General features: G+C 40.4%; 1 protein-coding gene across 4 annotated transcripts in view; it reads left to right on the plus strand.

Annotated features, from left to right (window-relative positions):
* Nucleotides 1-22816, plus strand: part of astn1 (astrotactin 1) — a 368837-nt gene that overhangs the window by 37514 nt on the left and 308507 nt on the right. For all 4 annotated transcript variants that reach the window (XM_054764852.1, XM_054764861.1, XM_054764869.1 and 1 more), the window contains exon 2: nucleotides 13848-14029. In XM_054764852.1, the coding sequence (XP_054620827.1) occupies nucleotides 13848-14029 (182 nt within the window). The remainder of the gene's footprint in view (nucleotides 1-13847; nucleotides 14030-22816) is intronic.

A 22816-nucleotide genomic window follows, 5' to 3' on the forward strand; every position in this document is an offset into this window, starting at 1 on the left:
TGTGTTTCGTTGTGTGTTTTCAATGATGGAAGAGCACCTGCATCTGATCCCCCGGCGGATGCAGGTATGTGTAATGCGATCGGTGCACAAATTCCAATACGTACCCTCTTTTTTACAAAACTAACTATAAAATGTGGTGTGCTCTTGCTTATGATGGACTAACTTAGTAATAGCGTTTTCCAAAATACATACTTACATGATTAGTAGTAGTTCTGAAGTATCGGAGCTGTCACAAGATTAGAACATGACCACACCAAGCATCATGGGAAATGTAGTGTTTTGGCATAAATTAGCCGCACCGATGGATAAGCCACAAGGTTCAATTTTGAGAATAAAGTAGCGGCTTATGCACTGGAATTTATGGTAGTTGCTACAAATGTAACTGAGGACTTTTTGTGTACAGGGGTATATATATATGCATCTTACCACTGACGTATTTTAATTTGGATAATAAAGATGAAAAATGCAGTTTTTCATCACACTTGAGACTTCGTCTTCCGCCAGTCACGACAGGAGCTGCTGATTGCTTCCCCCTGCGGGGAGTTAATCTTGGCTGCGGAGGAGCAACAGTGAATCAAGAGGGGACTTTGATGTCAACTCACTGATGTTATGTGACATTTGTGATTTGGGTTACAGTATCGTTTGATTCAGAGTGGTATCCAACTGTATCGAACGGTTCAATACAGACACATGTTTCGTTACACCCCTAATTTTGAATGTTTTGAACGTCAGAGAAGTAATGCTAACATTACTTTCCCTAGTAACTAATTACTAATCCAATTACTTTTTTGGGAAAGTAACGAGTAAGTTCTTTTTTAAAATAATTTTTTCCAACATTGGTTGCAAGCCACAGAAAACGAAATGTATGTAATGTTTGACACAGAAGTGCTTAAAGGCTTCAATTCCCCACACGTTTATTAGTATTACTTAGTGACACATTGGGAAGCAAGTACATGAGAGGATATCTATATTAATATAAAAAGCCAGTCAAAACATGTCAGATAATATTTACTTTTGGAGAAAAGACATAATACAAGTGCAGAATAACTAAGTGTCAGTGTGGTGGGAGGTAGGAGTGGGCAGAGATCGATGTTATATAATGTGTATTTCGACACACTACGCCTCGCCAACACTGCTTAGCAAAGCACATGTTCTCATCATGAAGTGTTTGATACCAAATTATGTTTTTAATGCTTTTACCTTACTCTTCTTATTTCATCTCACTGGAGTGTTTGCTTTTGTGTGTGTAATGATGTAGAAGGACTACACAAAAAGAAGGATTAGTCATTTTCTTTCCATCAAATCCATAATTGTCTTTCTTCATGTACTTAAAAACATAGAACACTTTATACGATGATGACACGGTAGAGTAGTTTCTCAGGCACTGCTGAAGTCCTTGCATGCTAAATGTAGTTTTTGGAACGTCAGTCAGCAGGGTCACCTTGATGCTGTTCTCTCAGCTGCAAAGCTTTTTTTCATACCTTAAATGGACTTCAAGCCCATTTCTAACTTGACCTGATGAAACACTGGCAAAGTGGCAGTGTTAGCTCTTAGAAATAATTCAAGCAATTTTTTGCCTCTTTTTGCAAAGGATGGGTTTTAAGTAAAGCTAATAGTTGCCACTTTTTTATCAACTTCTTGAGCTCATGAACTCAGGACATAGTTGTTCCTCGCCTCTTTTTCCTTTGCGGCTTCACTCTATGACGTTTTTTCAAAATATATCCATAATATATATCAAAATATATTTATTACGGCTGTCAAATGATTACAGTTTTTAACTAGATTAGTTTCCAAATTAGTTAATCATGATTAATCAGTATTTACAACTACAGTAATCCCTTGCCACTTTGCACTTCGAATTTCATGGTTTCATTCTATCACGGTTTTTAAAAATATTTTTAATTAATTAATCATGCTGTTTCGGGGTTGAATACAGCCTAATATTATTCAAAACATATGCACACTTAAGCAAATGTTAAGTATTTTGCCTATATGAAGTATTTTCATGCATAAAAATGGCTAAATAAACTAAAATACAAATATAAGGCATTCAGAAGATGAATTTAAATACATTGGAAATGTAGTATTCTACTGTGGTTGCTAGGTGTCAGTAGTGTTCGTGAGACACACAAGCACCAGAGTGATGGTCATGGTTAACACGTCTCTTCAACATGCCGTGCAAGTCTTGAACAGTACCTCCACTCTCTTCGTAACTGCACTATCTGTGATGATCTGGCATCTTCCTTCTGGGGCCGTTGTACCACTAAAAGCACGACTAATTGCAGAGTAGCCGCAGGTGTGCCGTGTTGTTCAGCACATCATACTTCCTGTGCGGAAACTAGTTCATGTTGGTCATTTTTTCCATCTTTTTCGACTCAAACTTTCCATCGAGAAAGCCGTTATGTTCCCTTAGGCGTCTTCCATATTTATCAAATTGGTTCTGCCGCCAGATAACGAACATACGAACATACAATCATTTCTGTCATATCTCTTGGACTTTTAAACCACTCCCCCTGCAACCTCTGTTAAGTAAGAACCTTTACATTTCAGTCCTATGGTAACAGACATTACCTTTGTACTTTCCTGTGACTTCTTTCCTGAATTAAATTGTGTTTCTCACTTTCTTTATCAAAGTTCTGCCACTTGCAACTTTTTTTTGCAGCTGTAATAAAAAAAGCACACAGCACACTCAGAAATACACAGTGCACTTGAATGCCTCATCAGTGCAGTGAGCACAGTGCTTATTAGGAGGGAAAAAACGACAGAAACAGAGTTGTTCATCGTTCTGTGTGTGTTCTATGAACAAGTAAACCACAAAGACACATAATAAATAATAATAATAAATAATAATAATAATAAATAATCATAATAAAGATGATTAAAGGATTCCCTGGATTCTGTCTATAGTGTCCCAACTGTAAAAGAACCACTATCCATTCTTCACAGAGTCACCAATGCATTCCAAGGAAAGATGCGTGGGAAAACGGAAACTGCTTTGTTAGACGCACATTTTGTCAGTACGATAACTGAGACATATTGTATTTTTGGCAATAATTCTAGTCAAAAAAGAAATCCTACGAAAACTGGGGCATACGAAAACTAATATAAAAATATTGAGGACGACATGAAGCAATACAGTGTGACCAAAAGAGTACTGGCAGTTAACAAAAATATTAATTAAAAACATAATTATCACTACAGTCAAGGACCTCCTGTGTGTGTGTGATCTAACAGAAAGTTTTGCTGCTTAACATTCAAAGTTATGTGTATGAGTGAGTAAAAATGCACTCTAAATACTGCATTAATTATAAATTATCTAGTGACTCAACTAAAAAGTCCTGCGGGAGCATAACACATGAATAAATACCAGCAAGATATTAATGAGGCAAAATGCTCAATCTAGAAACAATCCCTTGCAGTTGCTGAATGGCAAATGCTTTGGTGACATGGGGCTAACATCAGTCCTTTTACGTCACTGTTTGCAGTCCCACTTATATTTGTTTGCCTCCTTGTTATTTTTTCAGTTTTTGGAATGTTCGTGAACTCCACTGATGCATTCCATCTGCTCTGACTGTGTTGTTGTTGTTGTTGGGATTCGTCTGTGTAATCACATTTACAGAAACTCAGCAGGGTGTAGACGTTGCTCAAGTGGAATTTCTCATCTCAGTCAGCCGGGTCAGTCTGCTTGAATCTCATCACACTGAATCCTCCATGCATTGCACAGCAGCTGCTTCCACAATCTCCTATCATCTCACCTTCGAGTGGTCCATGGTCCCTGTCCTCTTTGTACAGCATCCTATATGGTACTCCATTCTGAAAGCACTGCATTTATCAAACAACCATTACCATTTGTATTAAGCTTTAGATAAGAAGACTGGATTTAAACTTAATGGTTCATTTGAGAGCCAAATACAGCAACGCCGCAGTTTTTGCATAATTGGTTTTTCAACAAAAATTGGAGCCACATTTTTGCCCCGGGGTTTTGTATACTGTCTTGGTTATCGTACGATAATGCATGTCACAAACTAGTTTATTTGCCCTGTAATGTATCATTCTGTACTGTACGCTAGAACATAAAGAAGCCTTCAGCCTCTGTGCATAGCGTGACGTGCACCTCCAAAAAAAAATCATTGAGCCCCAGCGACGCTGACTATTGGCTGTGATTGGTTGGCTTGTAGAACACCATTTCCTGTCTCTGGGGTAGTACGCATACAATTTCTATAAGACACTAACGTATCAAACTTAGCCATGTTTGAAAGCTAACCCTTTCAACGGTACAACTATCATTCCTTTATATATCTAATCCACAAGTAGCACAACTGTCTGTTAAAGGAAAACTGCACTTTTTTAAAATTTTACCCATCATCCACAATCTGTATGTGTGGTCTTTGAGTTTGGAAAAGTTAATGCTCGATGTAGGCGTTCGTTTCTATGTTGCTATGCGGTTGCTATGCGGCCAGGAAGGAAGTTCTGGTGTTGCTTAAAAGGACCAAAATACGGCAAAATACTGTACATGTTATCATAAATGTACCTGCTACTGCGTGGTTGCAGCATGTATATAAAACGTTGTTGGAGGTTTGTGGAGGTGTTTTAATAGCGGCCTTTATAGGTGCCTTCCATTACGTGCAGTAATGAGCTGTCTCTGTGTTTATATCTTTAGAACGCACAGAAAAGAGAAAGACGTGTGTTCATAAATAGCACTGAATGTCTATGCTCAGTTTCAGGTGGGTGGGGTTTACACTGCATTTACAGGTGAAAACAACATGAAAACCAGAGAGCTGAATGTGAGAGAAGATGGAAAATCAATCAGAACCATCGCAGAAACACTGGTCATAACCAGTACAGCCAGTTGGAATGTTCTGAAGAATAAATAAACCACTGGATTATTAACGTTGAACTGACAAGAAAGACCCTGGTCAAGCTGGAATTTGCCAAAAAAGTACAGCGATGAGCCTCAAAAATCATTCAGTCAATAAAACTGTTCCAATACTGTACTTCTGGAAGGCAATGTATGTACATCAGAGTCTTTACTTTCATACCATCATCCATGTACACCTTGTGCATACTCAAATATTTTTTTCCTATTGCCTTTTCTTTCTCAGATTCATTGCTTAATTCTCATCGTTTTCAGACAAGTTTTGCTGTAATCTTTGTCCACTTCTGTATGCCTGCATCCACATCTTATCCTCCATCTCCACCATCACCCTGCCAAAGCTGCTTCTTGCTCCAGTCCTCTCTATCCAAAAGATAGGACCGAAAGAAGTTTTAACAAGAGGGGGAAGCTTCTCCCTCACACTGCATGAGGATGTGATTGGAATAATGTCGGTGTTAACCCTCTCATAGCCTCACGAATGCACGCTCTTACATGAACTCTGCTGTTAGAAATCTCACCATCTCCATGGATACTCCACCATCTCTTTTTCGCTCTCCCACCATATACAGTATGTTAGATGTCTGCTTTTCACGGGGTTTACGCGCCGGGACCAACAGCGAATGGCGAAAAACTGCGAGTAATTGGTACTAGTGGTGCCTTTTCCAACTAGCAAACTTTTGAATTATTTTTTCTAATGGTCGATTAATCTGAACCAAATTTTTTTTAATGACATCATAGACAGGCGATAGAGCTGACTTCCAGTTCCTCTTTCCATGTACTAGCAAGCTAAAAGGCTGCTAACAAGGACATTTTGTGAAAAAAATACATTAAAGGGATAGTTTGGATGTTTTGACTTGAAGTGGTATGACATCCCCATCAGCAGTGTACTACAGCAACAGCGACTTACCCCCCCAACTGGTCGTGAGTTCAGTTCCGGTCAGTGAGCCGTTTAAGTAAGGAGTTTGGCTTCTCAAAACAATATGCGTTCAAAAGAGTAATACATTTGCATCACATAAATGCCTCCTCAAAAAAAATGTACCTCACAAAAATGCTTGATGTTATATTTGTCTCCCGCCGTATCCCTGCGCACTGTCGCCTGTGCATTCATCTGTATGCGATGAAGACGCTCGCGGTAGTGCCACTCTTCTTCCGCGATGGAGCCCCGCGGCCATCTTGTTTACGTATGTGTTCCACAGAAGAAGAAGATGCAAGCGTCTAGGTCTGTAACCAATTAACCACAATAAACGAGGGATGATTGTAAATCTCAAATGATTCTATATTTTGACAGTTTTTCAGATCGGCCAGATTTGAGCATTGTTTTCACAATCCTAGCACTATTGTTAAAACCAGACACAATTGCGAAACAATGCACAGACAAAACTGCAGATTTTAATTGTGAGAGGTTGTACTGTCCTTCAGCATTAAAGGAACCTTGAACAGCCTGCTGACATTGAAGCCACAGTTATTAATGCAAGACATTTACAGCACAGTGCAAACAAAGTGCTTGACAAATGACAAAAGTACAAGAATGAAATGAAGGAGAAACACTAAGCTGGAGCCTGAAAGGTCCCAGCGGGCCTGTAGGAATCTGCTTCAGCTGCAGCTTAACATTCTTTTCCAGAAGCACTCCCCTGTAAAAGAAATGATTTAATCCCATAAATAACACTTACTGTGATATTATTGCTTGAAACCCAACAGAACCTTCCCACTGGGTGCTAAAATGTGAAAGTGTTTACTGAGCAGCTTTGCTATTTTAATGTATTTTATCATCAAATGTTCATCTTGCCACACAAGCGGAAACATCACTGTCCTTTCTAGTCCCTTCTGAGGATTCTCTCCTTCTATCAGTTGTGCTTGAATAAACAAACAAAGTTGCTTCTGACTGAGTCAAATATTTTTTTGTTAAATTTGTCAAACAAGCCAGCTATTTTATAATGTAATATACACACAAGAGAAAACAGTACCAGTTCTACAAGTCTTGATACGCGCTGGCATTGTGGTGTTGATGCTCGACTCCAGGATGCGCAGTGAATGGACCCAAGTGCGGGTAAATGTTAATTTTTATAATAAATGCTGCTTTGCAGTGGCCCGATCCACAACGGAGCAAAACAAAGACAATAGACAATGTAAGACAAACTAAGGCACGCGCACCTGAACTAAATAGGAGAATAACTAAAATTAGCAGCAGGTGCGGGAAAACAGAGAAGCAAAGCATGGGAACACAGGACAGAGCAGAAACAGAAGTAAATACAAAATAAGGGCATGAAAACCGGAGCCAAGGCCTCAAAAGGTAACATAAATGAGCTGTCACGCAGGCGAGTTCACAGAGGGTGACAAGTCTATTACACTAAGTGCCCTGTCAATCAATTAGTCAATGCTAAAATCTGATTTACTTCCCCAAAGAATCTTTTTGTTCTTGAACTTTGCTTTGTAAAGCATCTTGTAGAGGCTGCTTGAATTTACTTGTAAAGCAATTTTAATGTTGGATGGGGGGATGGCGCTCTCACTCTAATTTCTCTTTCTTATGCTCCATCATCGTTTTTTCTTAGTTTCTTTAAAGGGGCTCTATCCTGCTCATTTCAGGGGCTTTTACAATGATATCAGATCCCAGTGGAACACCATAGTAAGCTTCTTTTCATAAAATACTCCAAATATCTTAAGTTATGAACAGGGTAAATCTGCATTCTCCCAACACTTTGATTCTGTTCCCAGATTCCCTCAAGTGGTTCTGCATTAATAGTCATTAATGGCAAACAGTAAAAATTAGATATTGGTTATAATTGGATGAATATTGAAGAACTAAGCAAAACAGCTGTCCGTGAAGTGAGGAGAGCAGACTACCAGTGACCATGAAGTAGGTCTTTAGCTCCATTAAAACAAAAAAATCTACCCATTGCTTCCTAACTTCAGTTTAGATATACAATTCTTTTATACCAAAAAACACTGTCTGGCTGCCATTTTCGTGAGAAACCCACAAATAGTACTAAGCCGTGTTTGCCTGTTACTGTGTGTCACTACTCGATCCGTACTGGAAACTTGATAAGTTCTGCGCATGTGTGAGCCCTACGTCACTTCCTTCATTCGCAATGTTTAATAAGGGCTTTTGCGACGTCACACGCCGTGATACTTGAATACTTGAATGTGTTTTCCTCCCTTTTTCTTAAATGGGAAAAGGTAGAAACAAACATTTTGTCTAATGAGAAATGAGTCTAATCTTTCTTTTGGTCATATTTGACTTGTTGGCTCGCTCATTCATTCATTCCTCCACTCAGCTGGGCAGAGGAGAAGCCGTGAAGCCGCTGACTCCGCTCTGTCTCCGAGGAATGAATTAATGAATGAGCGAGCGAACGAGTCAAGGTGGTGAGGTGTTGGACGTACTGCCCAGCCGAGGTCCCGCCCTCGAGACCCACCGTGATTGGTTCGTTCAGCTCCGCACACGACAAGTGTCATTCATATTAAACTTGCGGGCCACACGAATATTAATCTTTCATATTAAGAAGGGGGCCGCAAACTATCATCCCGGGGGCCGCGAGTCTGAGACCCCTGGTGTAGGCTGCATATGCTACCACTCATTGATTTGTGACTCACTAAGGCATTAATAAATTGATAGAAAACAAAAAAAGTTGGTTCCATTCCCAGTGTCACAGTGCCCTCTACTGGTCAAGCTGCAAACTTACCTGCAAATGCAAACACGACAGCCTCCATCTCCATCTCCCCTCGCCAAGAAGACAGTTCTGTCTCAAGGTATGTTGACGTATTACGACTTGTACGTAACTTACAAATAAGGTGTGTGAACATGCGTCAACGATCGCATAACTTATTGCCCGCAGATGCGGGACGTATGAATCATACGTTGGCATACGTGGAAAAGTTTTATGCATGCACAAAATTTTTGGATGACTTAGACGTACTACCACGTACGCCAGCGTATTGGCCAAATTTTTCATACATTGGCGTAAGTTGGCTAAATCGTCAAGGTGTGACAGGCGTTGGGCATAAATTGTGAACAACGGCAGCATGCTATGCGTTCGTTGATATAAGTTGTCTATAAGTTAGAGAAACGTTCTATATAAGTTACTAATACGTCATGTTTACGTCAAACTCGTTATGAATACGCTACGTATACGCCCAAAATTGAAAAAAAAAACGTCTGCAGTTCAACGTATGCCATCAAAATGATCACGTCATGCGCTGCCTAAATCGTCAAGGTGTGACAGGGCCCTCAGGTAACTCATCAGCTAAATCTTATTACACATACACATTTGTGGTATTTTGTTTGTAGACAGAGTCTAATCTTTATAAGGTATAAGGAAGACTTTGCCAGTTATCGGTATCATCATCGGTGATTCTGATGCTTGAATGACTATCGCCCTGTAGCACTCACTCCTATTGTTATGAAGTGCTTTGAAAGAATAGTCATGACCCACATCAAAAAGAGCATCCCGGCGGCAACTGTGGACCCTCTACAGTTTGCATATCGCCAGAACCGGTCCACGGATGATGCAGTCAACACTGCCATCCACACAGCTCTTTCTCACCTACAGGGCCAGGACACATATGTCAGAATGCTATTTATAGACAATAGCTCTGCTTTTAATACAGTCAGCCCCCACAAACTCACAAATAAGCTCCTCACACTTGGCCTGTCACCCTCCCTCTGTAACTGGGTGTTTAACTTTCTCACAGGCAGGCCCCAGTCAGTCAGAGTCCACAATCGCACATCCAGCTCAAGAATTGTGAGCACTGGGACCCCACAGGGGTGTGTGCTGAGTCCGCTCCTCTACACGCTCTTCACCTATGACTGCGTGGCCTCCCAGAACAACACCAGCATCATTAAATTTGCGGATGACACTACAGTCATCGGACTGATCACTGGTGGTGTTGAAACGTCATACAGAAGAGAGGTGGCGGACCTCATAGCTTGGTGTCATGATAACAATCTCCATCTCAAGACAGATAAGGCCAAAGAGATGATCATTGACCCAAGAACAAGAGAAAAGGAGCCGCATAGACCCCTGTTTATTGAGGAGACTGAGGTGGAGAGGGTGAAAACCTTCAAGTTCCTTGGCACACACATCAGCGAGGACCTCACCTGGTCTCACAACACCCAACAAATTTTGAAGAAGATCCAAAGGAGACTGTACTTCCTGAGAAGACTGAGGAAATTTGTCACATCAACCAAAGTCCTGAGTTGCTTCTACAGATGCACTATCGAAAGTGTCCTTACCGCCTCCATCACTGTTTGGTACGGTAACTGTACAACACGTGATAGGAAGGCACTCCAGCGGGTGATCAAGACCTCACAGAACATTGTTGGGGCAGCCCTCCCTTCACTGCAAGACATTTATAAAACTGGAGTCCTACACAGAACAAACAACCTCATCAAGGACAGCACACATCCACAACACTCAGTGTTTTACAAGCACTGATTTTCAAGCGCAATCATATCTAAGGTGCATCAAGCTGTTGCATGGCATAGACTTTGATCAACTATGGAGTAGACAGTCAGTATAGCTTCAGCGTATCCTTTCATCAACAGCTGAACTACACATGTTCAATTGGACGTGGTGGTATAAAGTATAGAACTAGCAGAACATAGAACATGCATCATGAATACATACAGTGATCTGTTGGTAAGGTCTACATCTGAATTTGTCTACCAAATAAATGATCTTTTCTGGACAAATTAAGTTAAATAATTTCCTGCGGCACACCTGATGATCTGTCACAGCATGCTGGTGGGGAATCACTGGCCTATATAAAGCCACAAATATGCCAGTCCGATAGTGTCTTGACATATGAGTCTCACAAGTAACAAGTTTTTGAGATAGGAGCCGTCCCTCTGCAAATTTTTTGTTTTGAATTGGGGCTGCGTTCATGCAACGTGTGTGCATGACGTGATGAATGAGCCCGGTCTATAATTTCACTGATTGTGTTGGTCCAGAGTTTCATACTCTGTGCAGCTTTGTGCAGCTTTCCAAATTGTATAGTTGCCAGCATTATTTAATTTGATTCTTATTTGTTAATTGAATTTAATTTAAGATAGTAGGAGAACATGTTATTTTAGTTGACTATTGGTAATGATGTTTTAAATGACTTGAGAACACAGTGTTAAATAAATATGGCACTTTTTTTTCTAACTTGTATTGCATTTTGCAGTTTTTGTCGTATTTTGCACAAACAGTGTCCAAATGAACACAAGTGATGACACTGCGAGACGCAAGCTAACATGAGAATATGGTCCAAATTGTACGAGCATCGGGGCATTTAGAGGATACAAAATCCTCCGCTTTCAATCTTTCAAATACAGTAATTTCAATTAGTTATACAGACTGAGCTTTGCTTTTAAATGTTTTCTTTGACTGATTTTGCTTTAGAAATGGAAATGTGGTGTATGCAAAAAATCCAAAAGCAGAAATGCATCTTCTTCAGTCGGTGCGTGAAGGTGAAACTTTGATTTATTTTAGAGGTCTGCCTGCACTCTGTGTGATCCCTTTGAATTGATGACTTGCTGTCACTGCACTGACTGCTCTTGACGTACGAGCTTGCTGCATCTTTGCACGTTTATACAATATATCTCATAAAGCCTTGTCATGCATTTCTAATGCTTTTTATTTCTGCGACATACATCAGGAATATGTCCAAGAGTTTGCCAAGACATTTACTATGCGCAGCCGATATCGATCACATGGATTAACTGTACATTTTTCAAAATTATTTATGAGTGCTATATGTCAGGGCCGCCGTTAGACAATTCCAAGCGCATCCTGGCAAATAGGTAATTATTAGAAAAACATTTGGGTGGAATTTTTTTTTTTGTTTTTTTGTCTTTATTTGTGTGTAAGTATTTTTGACACTAACCTGAATTTACTTTGATGCATGTTTTGAAGTAATACAAATACATGGGGAATAAATAGTTCAATAATAATTTCTTTTTTAGTTCAAGACAACATTAACAGAATAAAATAATACAAATCAATACAAAAAAATATTGTTAAAAAGAAATCTGTCTTGCTTAACTTAAAATAATAAATTCAGTATGCAGGTTGCAGGGATATCCAACTTTCATCACTAGTAGAGCTGTCAACTATTTGTGTTTTATTTATGACTGGCACCATTTAAACTCTACACTACTTTTTTTTTACCAAGCAGATCTCCACTCAGTGTGGCCATCGTCTTGATGCTATTTTGTGCTTATTTGTCATTACATAAAGGCATGATGTCTGAATTCAACAGTTATAATTAAAAAGTACTAAGAGTTGAATCAAATATTCTTTGACCTTTTGTGAGCGTCAGCTTCAAAATCAGCTGGTGAGCTAGGAGACCCCTGTGATAGTATCACCATCATAAGGCTGGACGCACTGTTATGTTTTTAATGTTCATTCATTCATGCAACAACCACATACACATAGTGTTTTGAGGATAAAACATGATTACTCTAATGACAACAACAGAGCTACATTTTTCAATGACACTTGAAAAAGTTAGTACATACCCCATGAACGTGAGATCCACTTCCATGTGGGACAAAAACGAGCTCCGCACTAACTGCATTGCTTGTTTGTTTTAAAAACAAAAAGTCACTGTTGTAAAAAGTCACATTTGGAATCCGAAGACGAAAAGCTAGGCAGATCATTCTGGCTAGCTGGCTGGTTAGTTGCCGCCAGTGACAACTAGGCAAAGCGTGTAAAGAAAGAAGCAAGAAAAGTCGAACACCAATAGGTTTTCAAGGGAGTGATCAAACATGCTGCCATCAATTGGCATAGCCTGTGTCAAGCTGTCAAACTGAAACCATTGAGGTTCTACAGACTAGTGTTGATTTTCACGGCAATATGGGACCAAGTGCGTCCCTTGTCGGCTCAATACAGATGTTGGTAACCCTAAGTGACACAGCAGACATGCACATTCATGTCATGTTTTTCATTGTAATGTCGCCGCCGTATGGCGATCGGTTTTTGCGATCGGCTTTGAAAGGCATTCAAGAGGCATATGCCAATCACGTTTCTTTTTTGGAAAGAATCTGTCAACCAAGCTAAAAGATACCACACAAGTCTAAAAATCGATTTGTCTAACAATAGTCTCTATAATAGTGTTACATTTGTATCACACTTTAAATCCTATTATTATAAGCAATCATAAATCCAAATTAAGAGTTACAAAGTGAGTGATAAGAATATCCACTTTATGTTTTTCTTTATCTTCCTGTTTATTTACACACACACACACACACACACACACACACACACACACACACACACACACACACATTATAAAGCTGTATTTGTGACGTTCAGAGTGTCCCTGAGTGTATCTCGCATTCTTATAATGAGAATGAGGAAGAGTCGTTCCCAGGATGAACGGACTAGAGGCGTGTGTGAGTTGGAGATACATACAGTATATGGTGTGGATTTGTACTGCTGTTGATGTGTTCAGATCAAAATGAAGTTATAAAAGAGTGTCAGACTCTGTGTGACTGTGTGGGAACGCTTCACTGTGCTTCCGTCTGCCGTCATAACAGAGGCGTTCTTGCTCTGGTGCGCATGTGTTAATTACGCAAAAAACTTTAACATAATTAAATAAATTTGTCACCACCGTTAAAACGTTATTTTTGACAGACCTCTTTGTCTCACAGGTTCACGCCCTCTTGTAAACAAACCCCCACTCTGCTTTGTATAAAAACCTCGTCTTCTCTGAGATGCTGTGATGCAGTCCATTGGACTACCGTAGTGATGCATATCACTGGTAAACACAGAACGTCTAGTTTGAGATACGGAAACTTCTAGTTTTATTTCTCCGGCGACAGCTACGGTGTTAAAGGGTTTTAATAAAATCATTAGGAAAAGTTGGGTGGGTTTGATAAAAAAGCTGTTTATTTAACTACCATCATCACTGAAAAAAAGCATGTTCAGTTGGTTTCACAATGTTGTCAATTCTTGCACCAACCTTTTCTCTTTTCTTTTTCCTGTGCCCTTAGAGATTTCTGGGAACTCGGAGGACATACCTTTGGTGCGATGGAGGCAGCAGTGGCTAGAGAACGGTACTCTGCTCTTTCATATTCACCATCAGGATGGCAGCGTCAACCTTCCAGAACCAACTGACGATCCAGCAAACAGTTCTGCCAAGGAGGAGATCCGCATCCTGCATATCTCCGTCATGGTAAAATGTTGTTTCATATATCAAGCAAAGCAATTTTCATGGAATTGTTCATTACTAAACTACAAATAGAAGATTGTTTGACGGTTATTGCAGATGTGGATGCTTGTTCAGTGCTTATACAGTGATACTTAAGGGATACTTGAACCGTTTCAATATGAATTATCTTCTGTTTTTCTAAAATTGTTTTGGTTGAGCTTTTAGCTGACGTTCTTCTGGTTAGGTGGATGTATGGCATGTGTATAGTGATACAAGTGTGGCACAGCAAGTGTGGCATAGCAGTTCCCCTCAAGCACGGGTCCTCTACAAGAGGCCTGGGATCTTGAGGTTTCTGGGCAGGATCTTAGCTGTTCCCACTATTGCGCTCTTCTGGACGGAGATATCAGATGATGTTCCTGGTAGCCGCTAGAGCCATTCACCCAGTTTGGGGCTTACTGCCCCCAGTGCACCGATGACCACTGGCACCACTGTTGCCTTCACACCCCACATTTTCACTCGCTCTTCCTTTAGCCCTTGGTACTTCTTCAGCTTTTCATGTTCCTTCTTCCGGATATTGCTATCGGGATTGCTACATCTATCACCAGTATGTTAAGCTGGTTGGCCACCACCAGTTTGTCAGTCTGGCTCTGGAAGCCCCACAGGATCTTAGCCTGGTTCTTCTCAACCACCTTTGGTGGTGTCTGCCATCTTCATTCTGGGACCTCCAGTCCATATTTGGTACAGACATTCAATATGTATATAAAAAAAGACATTTTAATGACTTTTTAAACATTTGTTTCAAGTCAAAAGTACAGTTTTTAAGCGAAATGTATGTACTGTAGTGCAGCTATAAGTGCTGTACATACTTAGACGCTAGAACCATATAAAACAAAAACAGCACCTTCTAAAAAAAATAATAGAAATAAATAGTAATAAATAATATGTCACAATTCAACATAGCAATAAAGATAATTACACATAATTCATCAATAGTTGTGTTCATAGATTCAATGGTATGTCAATCAAACAACACAGCGTTCATTGTTCTGTACTTCATGTACACATCCAGGTTTGCTATTACACATTACAGTTATAAAATAAACCAATACAATTATCCAAATGACAATACAGCCAAAGTCAAGACAACACATACAAAACTTAAACTATAATTGTTTTTTTTTAAATTCAATACAAAATAATAGCAACAATAAAAAGTAAGTGTAGGAAAACACATTTTTGTAATGGAGTTCAGGGCACAAACGGCAATTAACTTTTTTTAATAAAGGTTTTGCATGAGATTAGCAAACTGCAAATGCAATGAGGACTTTTATTGTATCTATATGCATCCTACCACTGACCACTTATTTTATGTGGAATTTGGATAAAGATGGAAAATGCCTGTCTTTTATGATCAGTGTGGTGAAAAGATTCCAATTGCAGAGCTTCCTATTGAGCAATGTTTTTCCATACAATACATATGTTTAGACAGTGTTATATATTCACTGACATTATACATGTTTTCTTGTCGGTAGGAGCTATTTTTCATTGCAATAATATTGACACCTCAAAAGAGTCTCACTGTGTCCCCGGTGCCTGAATTGTTCATGTTGGAACGTTTTGAGAGCATGGTGTGAAATCTATCCTGTTGTTTTGCCAGCTGCCCTGGAGTATGAACCCATACCACATGGGTATGAACCCACATCTCACGGAGTATATAACAAAAGGGTTGGGGTGCTTGGATTAAAACATCTGACTTTGTATGACTTGTCCACCGTTCAGAGACACATCATTTATATACTTACATATTTCACAATGTAGATTTGTAGCAGCCTGCAATGTATCAAAGCTTATCTTTTATGTCTGCACAGTAGGAAATGAATCTTTAGATGGCACAGCTTCTTGCTCTTGCCCAAAGAAATGTATATTTATTAGATCTTAGATATGCCACATCTACTCCCAGTGCCCTTTTCCAGCCCAAAGACACTGCCGTCGTGCTTTGATGGATGATCTATATTTCCACACATTGAAAGCAAATTATAGCTGCATATAAAAATGATTAGTCAGCTGGAAGAGAATTTTGCCAGCAGCTACATCTCCTTAAGAAAGACTTGTTGACCTTGAGATGAATAGCCGTCTTTAAGTATCACTGGAAGGTTTTGTATTGCGAACAATTTTGGATGATGACAACAGTTTAACAGTGTGGCTGAGCTATATATACACACACACATTTATATATATATATAAACTCTTCCCTCACCAATCTCCCCTGGTAGGGTGAGTGGCTGTTCATCTCAAGCTCGGGTCCTCTACCAGAGGTGTGGGAGCTTGAGGGTCCTGCACAGTATCTTAGCTGTTCCTAGGACTGCACTCTTTGGGACGGAGATGTCTGATGTTTCTCCTGGTATCTGCTGGAGCCACTTCTCCAGTGTGGGGGACACGGCCCCCAGTGCTCCTATGACCACAGGCAACACTGTTGTGTTCACCTTCCAGGCTCTCTCCAGCTCGTCCTTGAGCCCTTGGTATTTCTCTAGTTTCTCGTGTTCCTTTTTCCTGATATTGCCGTCATTGGGGATGGCTACATCGATCACAATGGCTGTCCTCTGCTGCTTATCCATGATCATGATGTCCAGTTGGTTGGCCACAAACATCTTATCGGTCTGTATTCGGAAGTCCCACAGGATCTTAGCCCTGTCATTTTCCACCACCTTGTTTCCCATTGAGATCTAGGGGTCTCCAGTCCATATTCTGCACAGATGTTTCTGTACACTATACCGGCTACTTGGTTATGGCGTTCCATGTATTCTTTTCCTGCCAGTATCTTACACCCCGCTATTAGGTGCTGGACTGTTTCAGGGGCCTCTTTGCACAGCCTGCACCTGGGATCCTGTCTGGTTTGGTAGATCCGGGCCTCTATTGCTCTGGTGCTTAAGGCCTGCTCCTGTGCTGCCATGATTACCGCCCCTGGGTTGTCCTTTGGTCCAGCCCTCTCTAACCATTGGTAGGACTTGTTCATATCCGCCACTTCAGCTATCTGTCGGTGGTACATCCCATGCAGGGGTTTTTCCTCTCATGGTGGTTTCTCCAACTCCTTCTTTTCCAGTTTCCACTGCCTGAGACATTCACTGTATTCATGGAGCTTGGATGTTTCGTCTTGGATAGTGGTCCTGATACTCACTAATTCTCAGCCTCCCCCTTTGTGCTTAGCGTATAGCCTCAGGATACTGGATTTGGGGTGGAACCCTCCGTGCATGGTGAGCAGCTTCTGTGTTTTAACATCTGTGGTCTGAACTTCTTCCTTTTCCAGCTTATTATCCCAGCAGGTTATCTGATCACTGGCATGGCATAGCTGTTAATTGCCCGGATGTTGTTCTTGCCATTGAGCTGACTTCTTAGGACTTGCCTTACATGTTGCAGATACTTGACCGTTGCAGCTATCCTTGTGGCCTCTTCATGGTTACCATTTGCCTGTGGTATTCCAAGGTACTTGTAGCTCTCCTTAACATCTACTATTCTGCCCTCTGGGAGTGCAACACCCTCTGTATGGACTACCTTCCCTCTCTTTGTTACCATTCGGCCACATTTCTCCAGTCCGGATGACATTCCGATGTCCCCGCTGTAGGTCCTGGTGGTGTTGATCAGTGAGTCATGTAGAGGTGGTGGTGTTGATGGAACCAAGTCAAAGGATGGAACCAAGTCAAAGGAGCATATATATACACACTTGGAGGCCCTTGTCAATCCCATTAATATACCTTCCATAGAGCAAGCAGAGTCTGAGGAAACCTCAAGGCTTTGGATGTTGAGGGACTGTCTTGGCTGGCACAAAATCTGCAACACTGCGTGGACGTCGGGAACAGTACCTCTGGATTGGCAGACTGCTGTGGTGGTCCCCCTTTTCAAGATGGGTGACCGGAGGTTGTGTTCTACCTGTAGCCACTCTATGGTATGTAGTAAAGCAGTGGAATCGCACAACAATTCCTCTGGTATTTGCGTACATTCATGTTCAATGGCTGCTCTCAATTCAGCTTCTATGTGTTGCCATATCCATGTAATCTGCCTAGGGCCTTCAGAATCAGGAGCGCTGGCCCATGTCACTTAAACACAATGAGCAATGGGGCTGTTTCTTTAACCAGTTCTTTAACCAGTTTCTTTAATCAGATTTCAGATTCACATCACAGGGCCAGCTAGCAGACATACAGTAATGTCAGCATTGTTCCATCCTCTGATTGTTGTTCTTGTTCTTGTTTTTTTACTGAATAAGACACCCATACTGTTCATGAATAAAGGATTGGGGTTTACAATATAAAATATATGAAGTATAAAACATTGTCTATAAGTAAATGAATGCCCCTTGTTTACCGAATTGACATGTTTTGCAATAAAGCACACATGATTATTATTATTCTGATTACCGTAATGACCCATATATCACTAGAAAGCGCAGACTCTCGCAGAGTCTTGCTTCGATTTCAAACACTGCAAGATGGGATTTGTAAATAGCATTGCAAACCCCATTGCTTGTTACAGCTTCCATGTTAAAAGTTAAAAATAAAAATAATTGGGCCGTATTTGGCCCAGGTCTGATGTTAAGACAGAAATGCTCACAACTCACTCTCTCTTTCCCCCTCTGCCCGCAACACTTTCCCTCCCACCCTAATAGAAACATGTATCATGATCCCTGTGAAGTAAATCCATGAATTTGAGTCAAGAAACAAGCAAGTTGAATTGACACAGGCACACAGGGATCCAAACAATTTTTTTCATTGAACTCCAGTTGCACTAAAAAGGTCAACTTGACCTGAGGTTGTATAACAGTTGTTCATGCACAAAATGTTTTACAAAATTCATTTAGTGGGAAATGCAACCCTTCAATGTCCCCCATAATTCTTAAAGTGTCTGAGCACGCACATAAACAACCTGAGCATTCCTTAGACCTCTGTGAGCGCCATCAGACATGCACACTGTAGTATATCACCTGTCTAAAATCTGAGAACTGAGGTAGGTCCAACTTCCATTCAGTCATATTTTATTTATGTGTGGGTTCAAACAGATGGCAAGGTGTATTTCATAATGTAGCTCTCTTTATTGTCAACCTCAGACAACACAAGCCGTGGAACTCTCTCATACAATTAACGATCTGAATCTTGTTGAAAACACCTAGTTTATAATTTCATTTTCCATTTCTTTTCTTGTTTATCATTTATTTAGTTAATTATGCATACTTCAATTGCCTTATTTGACTTTCACTTTCTGTTTTGCAGCAGCCTGTTCTGGCACTATTTCATCCTGGAAATTTACTTGAAATTTATGCCAAATTTGTTGTATATGTTTACTTTTGTCTACATAAAAGAGTATTTTTTTGTTTTAAATCAACCGACCTTCCGTTCCCTTCGGCAACACAAACTCTGCATAACGCTTCCTGTATCTGGTATATCCGGCCATCAAAATAAAAAGCACACTGTCAGTGCACACTTTTCACTCTGAAAAATGGCTTGCTTCCTTTGCCATAATACGGGCTGCCTCATTATATATACACTAACCTGCAAAACAGCGGCATATACTACATAATGTGGTGTTAATTAATTGATTGGCTGCATAGGTAAATAGGCGCGAACAGGTTCTTATTATTGTGTTATATGTTGTTATTGCTTATTGTTGCCAGTCACTCACTGAGTTGCATTGCGAAATGGTACAGAATAAATTGTTATGTGTTTATTTAATTTACTGTTTAGGTTGGATTTTATTTTGTACGCTGCATGGATTTTCTGTGTGCTGAGAATGCAGAAGGAACATTGCACCCCGTACCCCTGACAGAAAGCCCCACTTCCAGTAGATGGAACGATGTCCAGATAAGGAGTAAGTTCTGGTATTGTCACATCATTTGTTGTTTTTTAGAACTCTGTTAGTCTACTAGTGGAGCCGCTTTCTCATTCAAACTGCAGATACTATAAGTCCTTGAGCAGTTTGTTAATACTTCACGACACATGCTGCCATATAAATAACATATAGAAAATACGATTTTGTATATATATGTATAAACCTCTTGTATATGAAAGTATCATTAAATTACTTTTGTTGTGATCCCGTGCTATACAGAAAATAAAATACCACACCAGTGCCCCAGCCCGCCCTGCCCTGCCCCGCCTCTCTAATATAATGGTAGGGAAAAGACAGGTTTCATGTGTAAATGAGATTGCCAGCGTGTCAGTTCTGTTTCTTACCTCTTTGAATTTTTTCTCTAATCTAAGACGTTTGCTCTTTTCCTTCCCTTTTAATCCGTATTCCATCGACCTCAGGTCTGTCTTTGTGTTTGCTAATTCGTCATCCTGAAAGACCTGCAGTCCTGCCAGCAGGGTCTTTTGATAAAGGTGTGTGTAGAGAAGGATTAGTATGCAAAAATGAGCAGACGGTGACAACAGATGGAAGCGGTCAGACCCCTCTGTCGCCTGCCACATGGTCGGAGGCCCTGACCTATAAATCCAAATTCATGTTGCGTTCAAGCTCCTGGTGGATGCAAAAATATTCTACAAAGGCTGTTTCATGGGTATTTTAGCTGAAGCCCCTCCTGTCACACACTTTTCTCACTGTCTGCATTTGGATGCTGGCAGGCGGCAGCAGAGGTTGTTCATGGTTGTTCCAACGCATTGTCCGGAACAACAGACGCAGCATTTTCTTTGGGTTAAGTGCAGCTTTGACTTACAATGTGTCAAGTGTATTCTCCATGTAGGTCATGTAAGAAAAATGGAAGCATACAAAGCATACAGCTTCTTTCCTGTATTCTTGCTGAGATTGACTCGCTGTGGTGACCCCTGACAAAAAAAAAAAATGTAATGCACGACTGTCCACACTTTGAAGTGTGCAGTAAGAATATCTATTTGATATTCTTCAGCTTTTCCTGACTTCATTACCAAAACCAGTGCAGTGCAAGTCAAACTATACTATGCAGCAAAGCCTTCTCTTCTGGCCTAAGCACGATCAGCAGCACTGACAATTCTAGTATTTGTTCCATGAAATAGAATAAATTTATTCCCAACAATCTTTCTATCTTCATTTGGTAAATTTTTTCTTGGGTGCACTGCTTGGGTCCACCTCCAGTAGTGTATGTGCATGTTAGATTTATTTATTTTTTTACCCAGTCAGATTTCAGCTTCTATGTGATGCTGTATCAATGTAATCTGACCAGGGCCTTCACAATCAGGACTGCTGGCCTATGTCACATACATACTGTTAGCAATGGAGCTGTTTTTTATTTAGCAAATCAATATTTCAGATTCACCTCACAAGGCGAGCAAGCGGGCGTACAGTCAGGTCAGCATTTTTCTGTCCTCTGAAAGCCTATCCTAACAGTTAGCAGTGCCCTTGAATGTATCATCACATTAACAGCACAGCGCATAATTGATCCTGTTCCGACACAAAGAAAGGTTTTCAGCTTTATATGAACAAATAAGTGAGTTTATGTCTGTTTTATATATAGGTCACACATAGGTCCACTTATTTCAGACCAGTGATTACAAGTGAGTGGGGTCATGTTATTAGATAAATATTTATTCAGAACTTCTCCAGATTGCGTTGTAGTGTAGTGGTGTGTAGTTTGGAGTAGTTTACAGATTGTGTATTGGAAGATAAATGGTTGACTGATTTCTGGAGTGATAATGCTATTCATCCCCATTTCTGTTTTGTAAATTATTGATGGTTTGTGTAATTGTGACCTGATAGTGTTGGTTTTACTGCGTGGGTGGATTGGGTTGCTTAAGTCTCCACTGAAGGCCCAAGTATGAAATGCACCGCCGATCACTGGTGGTTATATATTTAACTTTGGGTTGTAGCTGACAAAGCGCATCGTTAGCAATTGTTAATTTGGTGTTGCTGCGGGCTGCAAATGTCCCCCGTGTAGCACTTTGGACACACTTGATGTAATGCTTATGTTTTCCAGATGCTTCAAGCCTACAGACAATTCCTTTGCGCCATATTTTAAAATGATGGTGTTTGGTCATTGGACAATGGAATCATGTGATTGATGGGGGTTTACTGATAGAATTTTAACAAAAGGCTGCACTTTGCACCTTGGCTCTGTTCTATCATCAGCATGTTAAAATGATTGATTGCTGATAATAAAATGAATTCCAGGAGTAAAAATAGACAAGATATCTTGTCAATATCAAGACATCTTATGCAGTGGAGCACTTCATAATTTTAGCATCTTATCTGAATGAAATGTGCAGCATGTTGGATTAGTGGTTAGCATGTTTGCCTCACAGTCAGGAAATCAAATCAGAACATCTCTGCGTGGCGTTAGCATGTTCTTCCCGTGCCTGTTTTCTCTGACTTTCTTCCACATTCAGTGTATAGTGCAAATTGTCCATAGGTGTGAATGCTTGTTTTTATATACAGGTATGTGCCTTGTGATTGGCTGGGGACCAGTCCGAATAAACAAAACCTAAATAAACTATTTATGTTAATTCATCCATCTGTCCATTTTCTATGCTGCTTATCCTAATTAATGTCACGCGGTTATGCTGGAGCATATACCAGCTGACTTTGGGCTAGAGGAGGGGTACACCCAGGACTGGTCACCAGCCAATCGCAGGGCACATATAGACAAACAACCATTCACACTCACATTCATACCTATGGACCATTTAGAGTCGCCAATTAACCTAACATGCATGTTTTTGGAATGCGGGAGGAAACCGGAGTACCCAGAGAAAACCCACGCACGCACGGGGAGAGATTTAGGTTAATGTTCCTTTAAATACATTATACACTGTGATGTTGGGTGGTTGGTTTGAACCCCAAACACAGACATTTAGGAAA

The sequence above is a fragment of the Dunckerocampus dactyliophorus genome, chromosome 2, assembly GCF_027744805.1.
Source record: "Dunckerocampus dactyliophorus isolate RoL2022-P2 chromosome 2, RoL_Ddac_1.1, whole genome shotgun sequence".
Lineage (NCBI taxonomy): Eukaryota > Metazoa > Chordata > Actinopteri > Syngnathiformes > Syngnathidae > Dunckerocampus > Dunckerocampus dactyliophorus.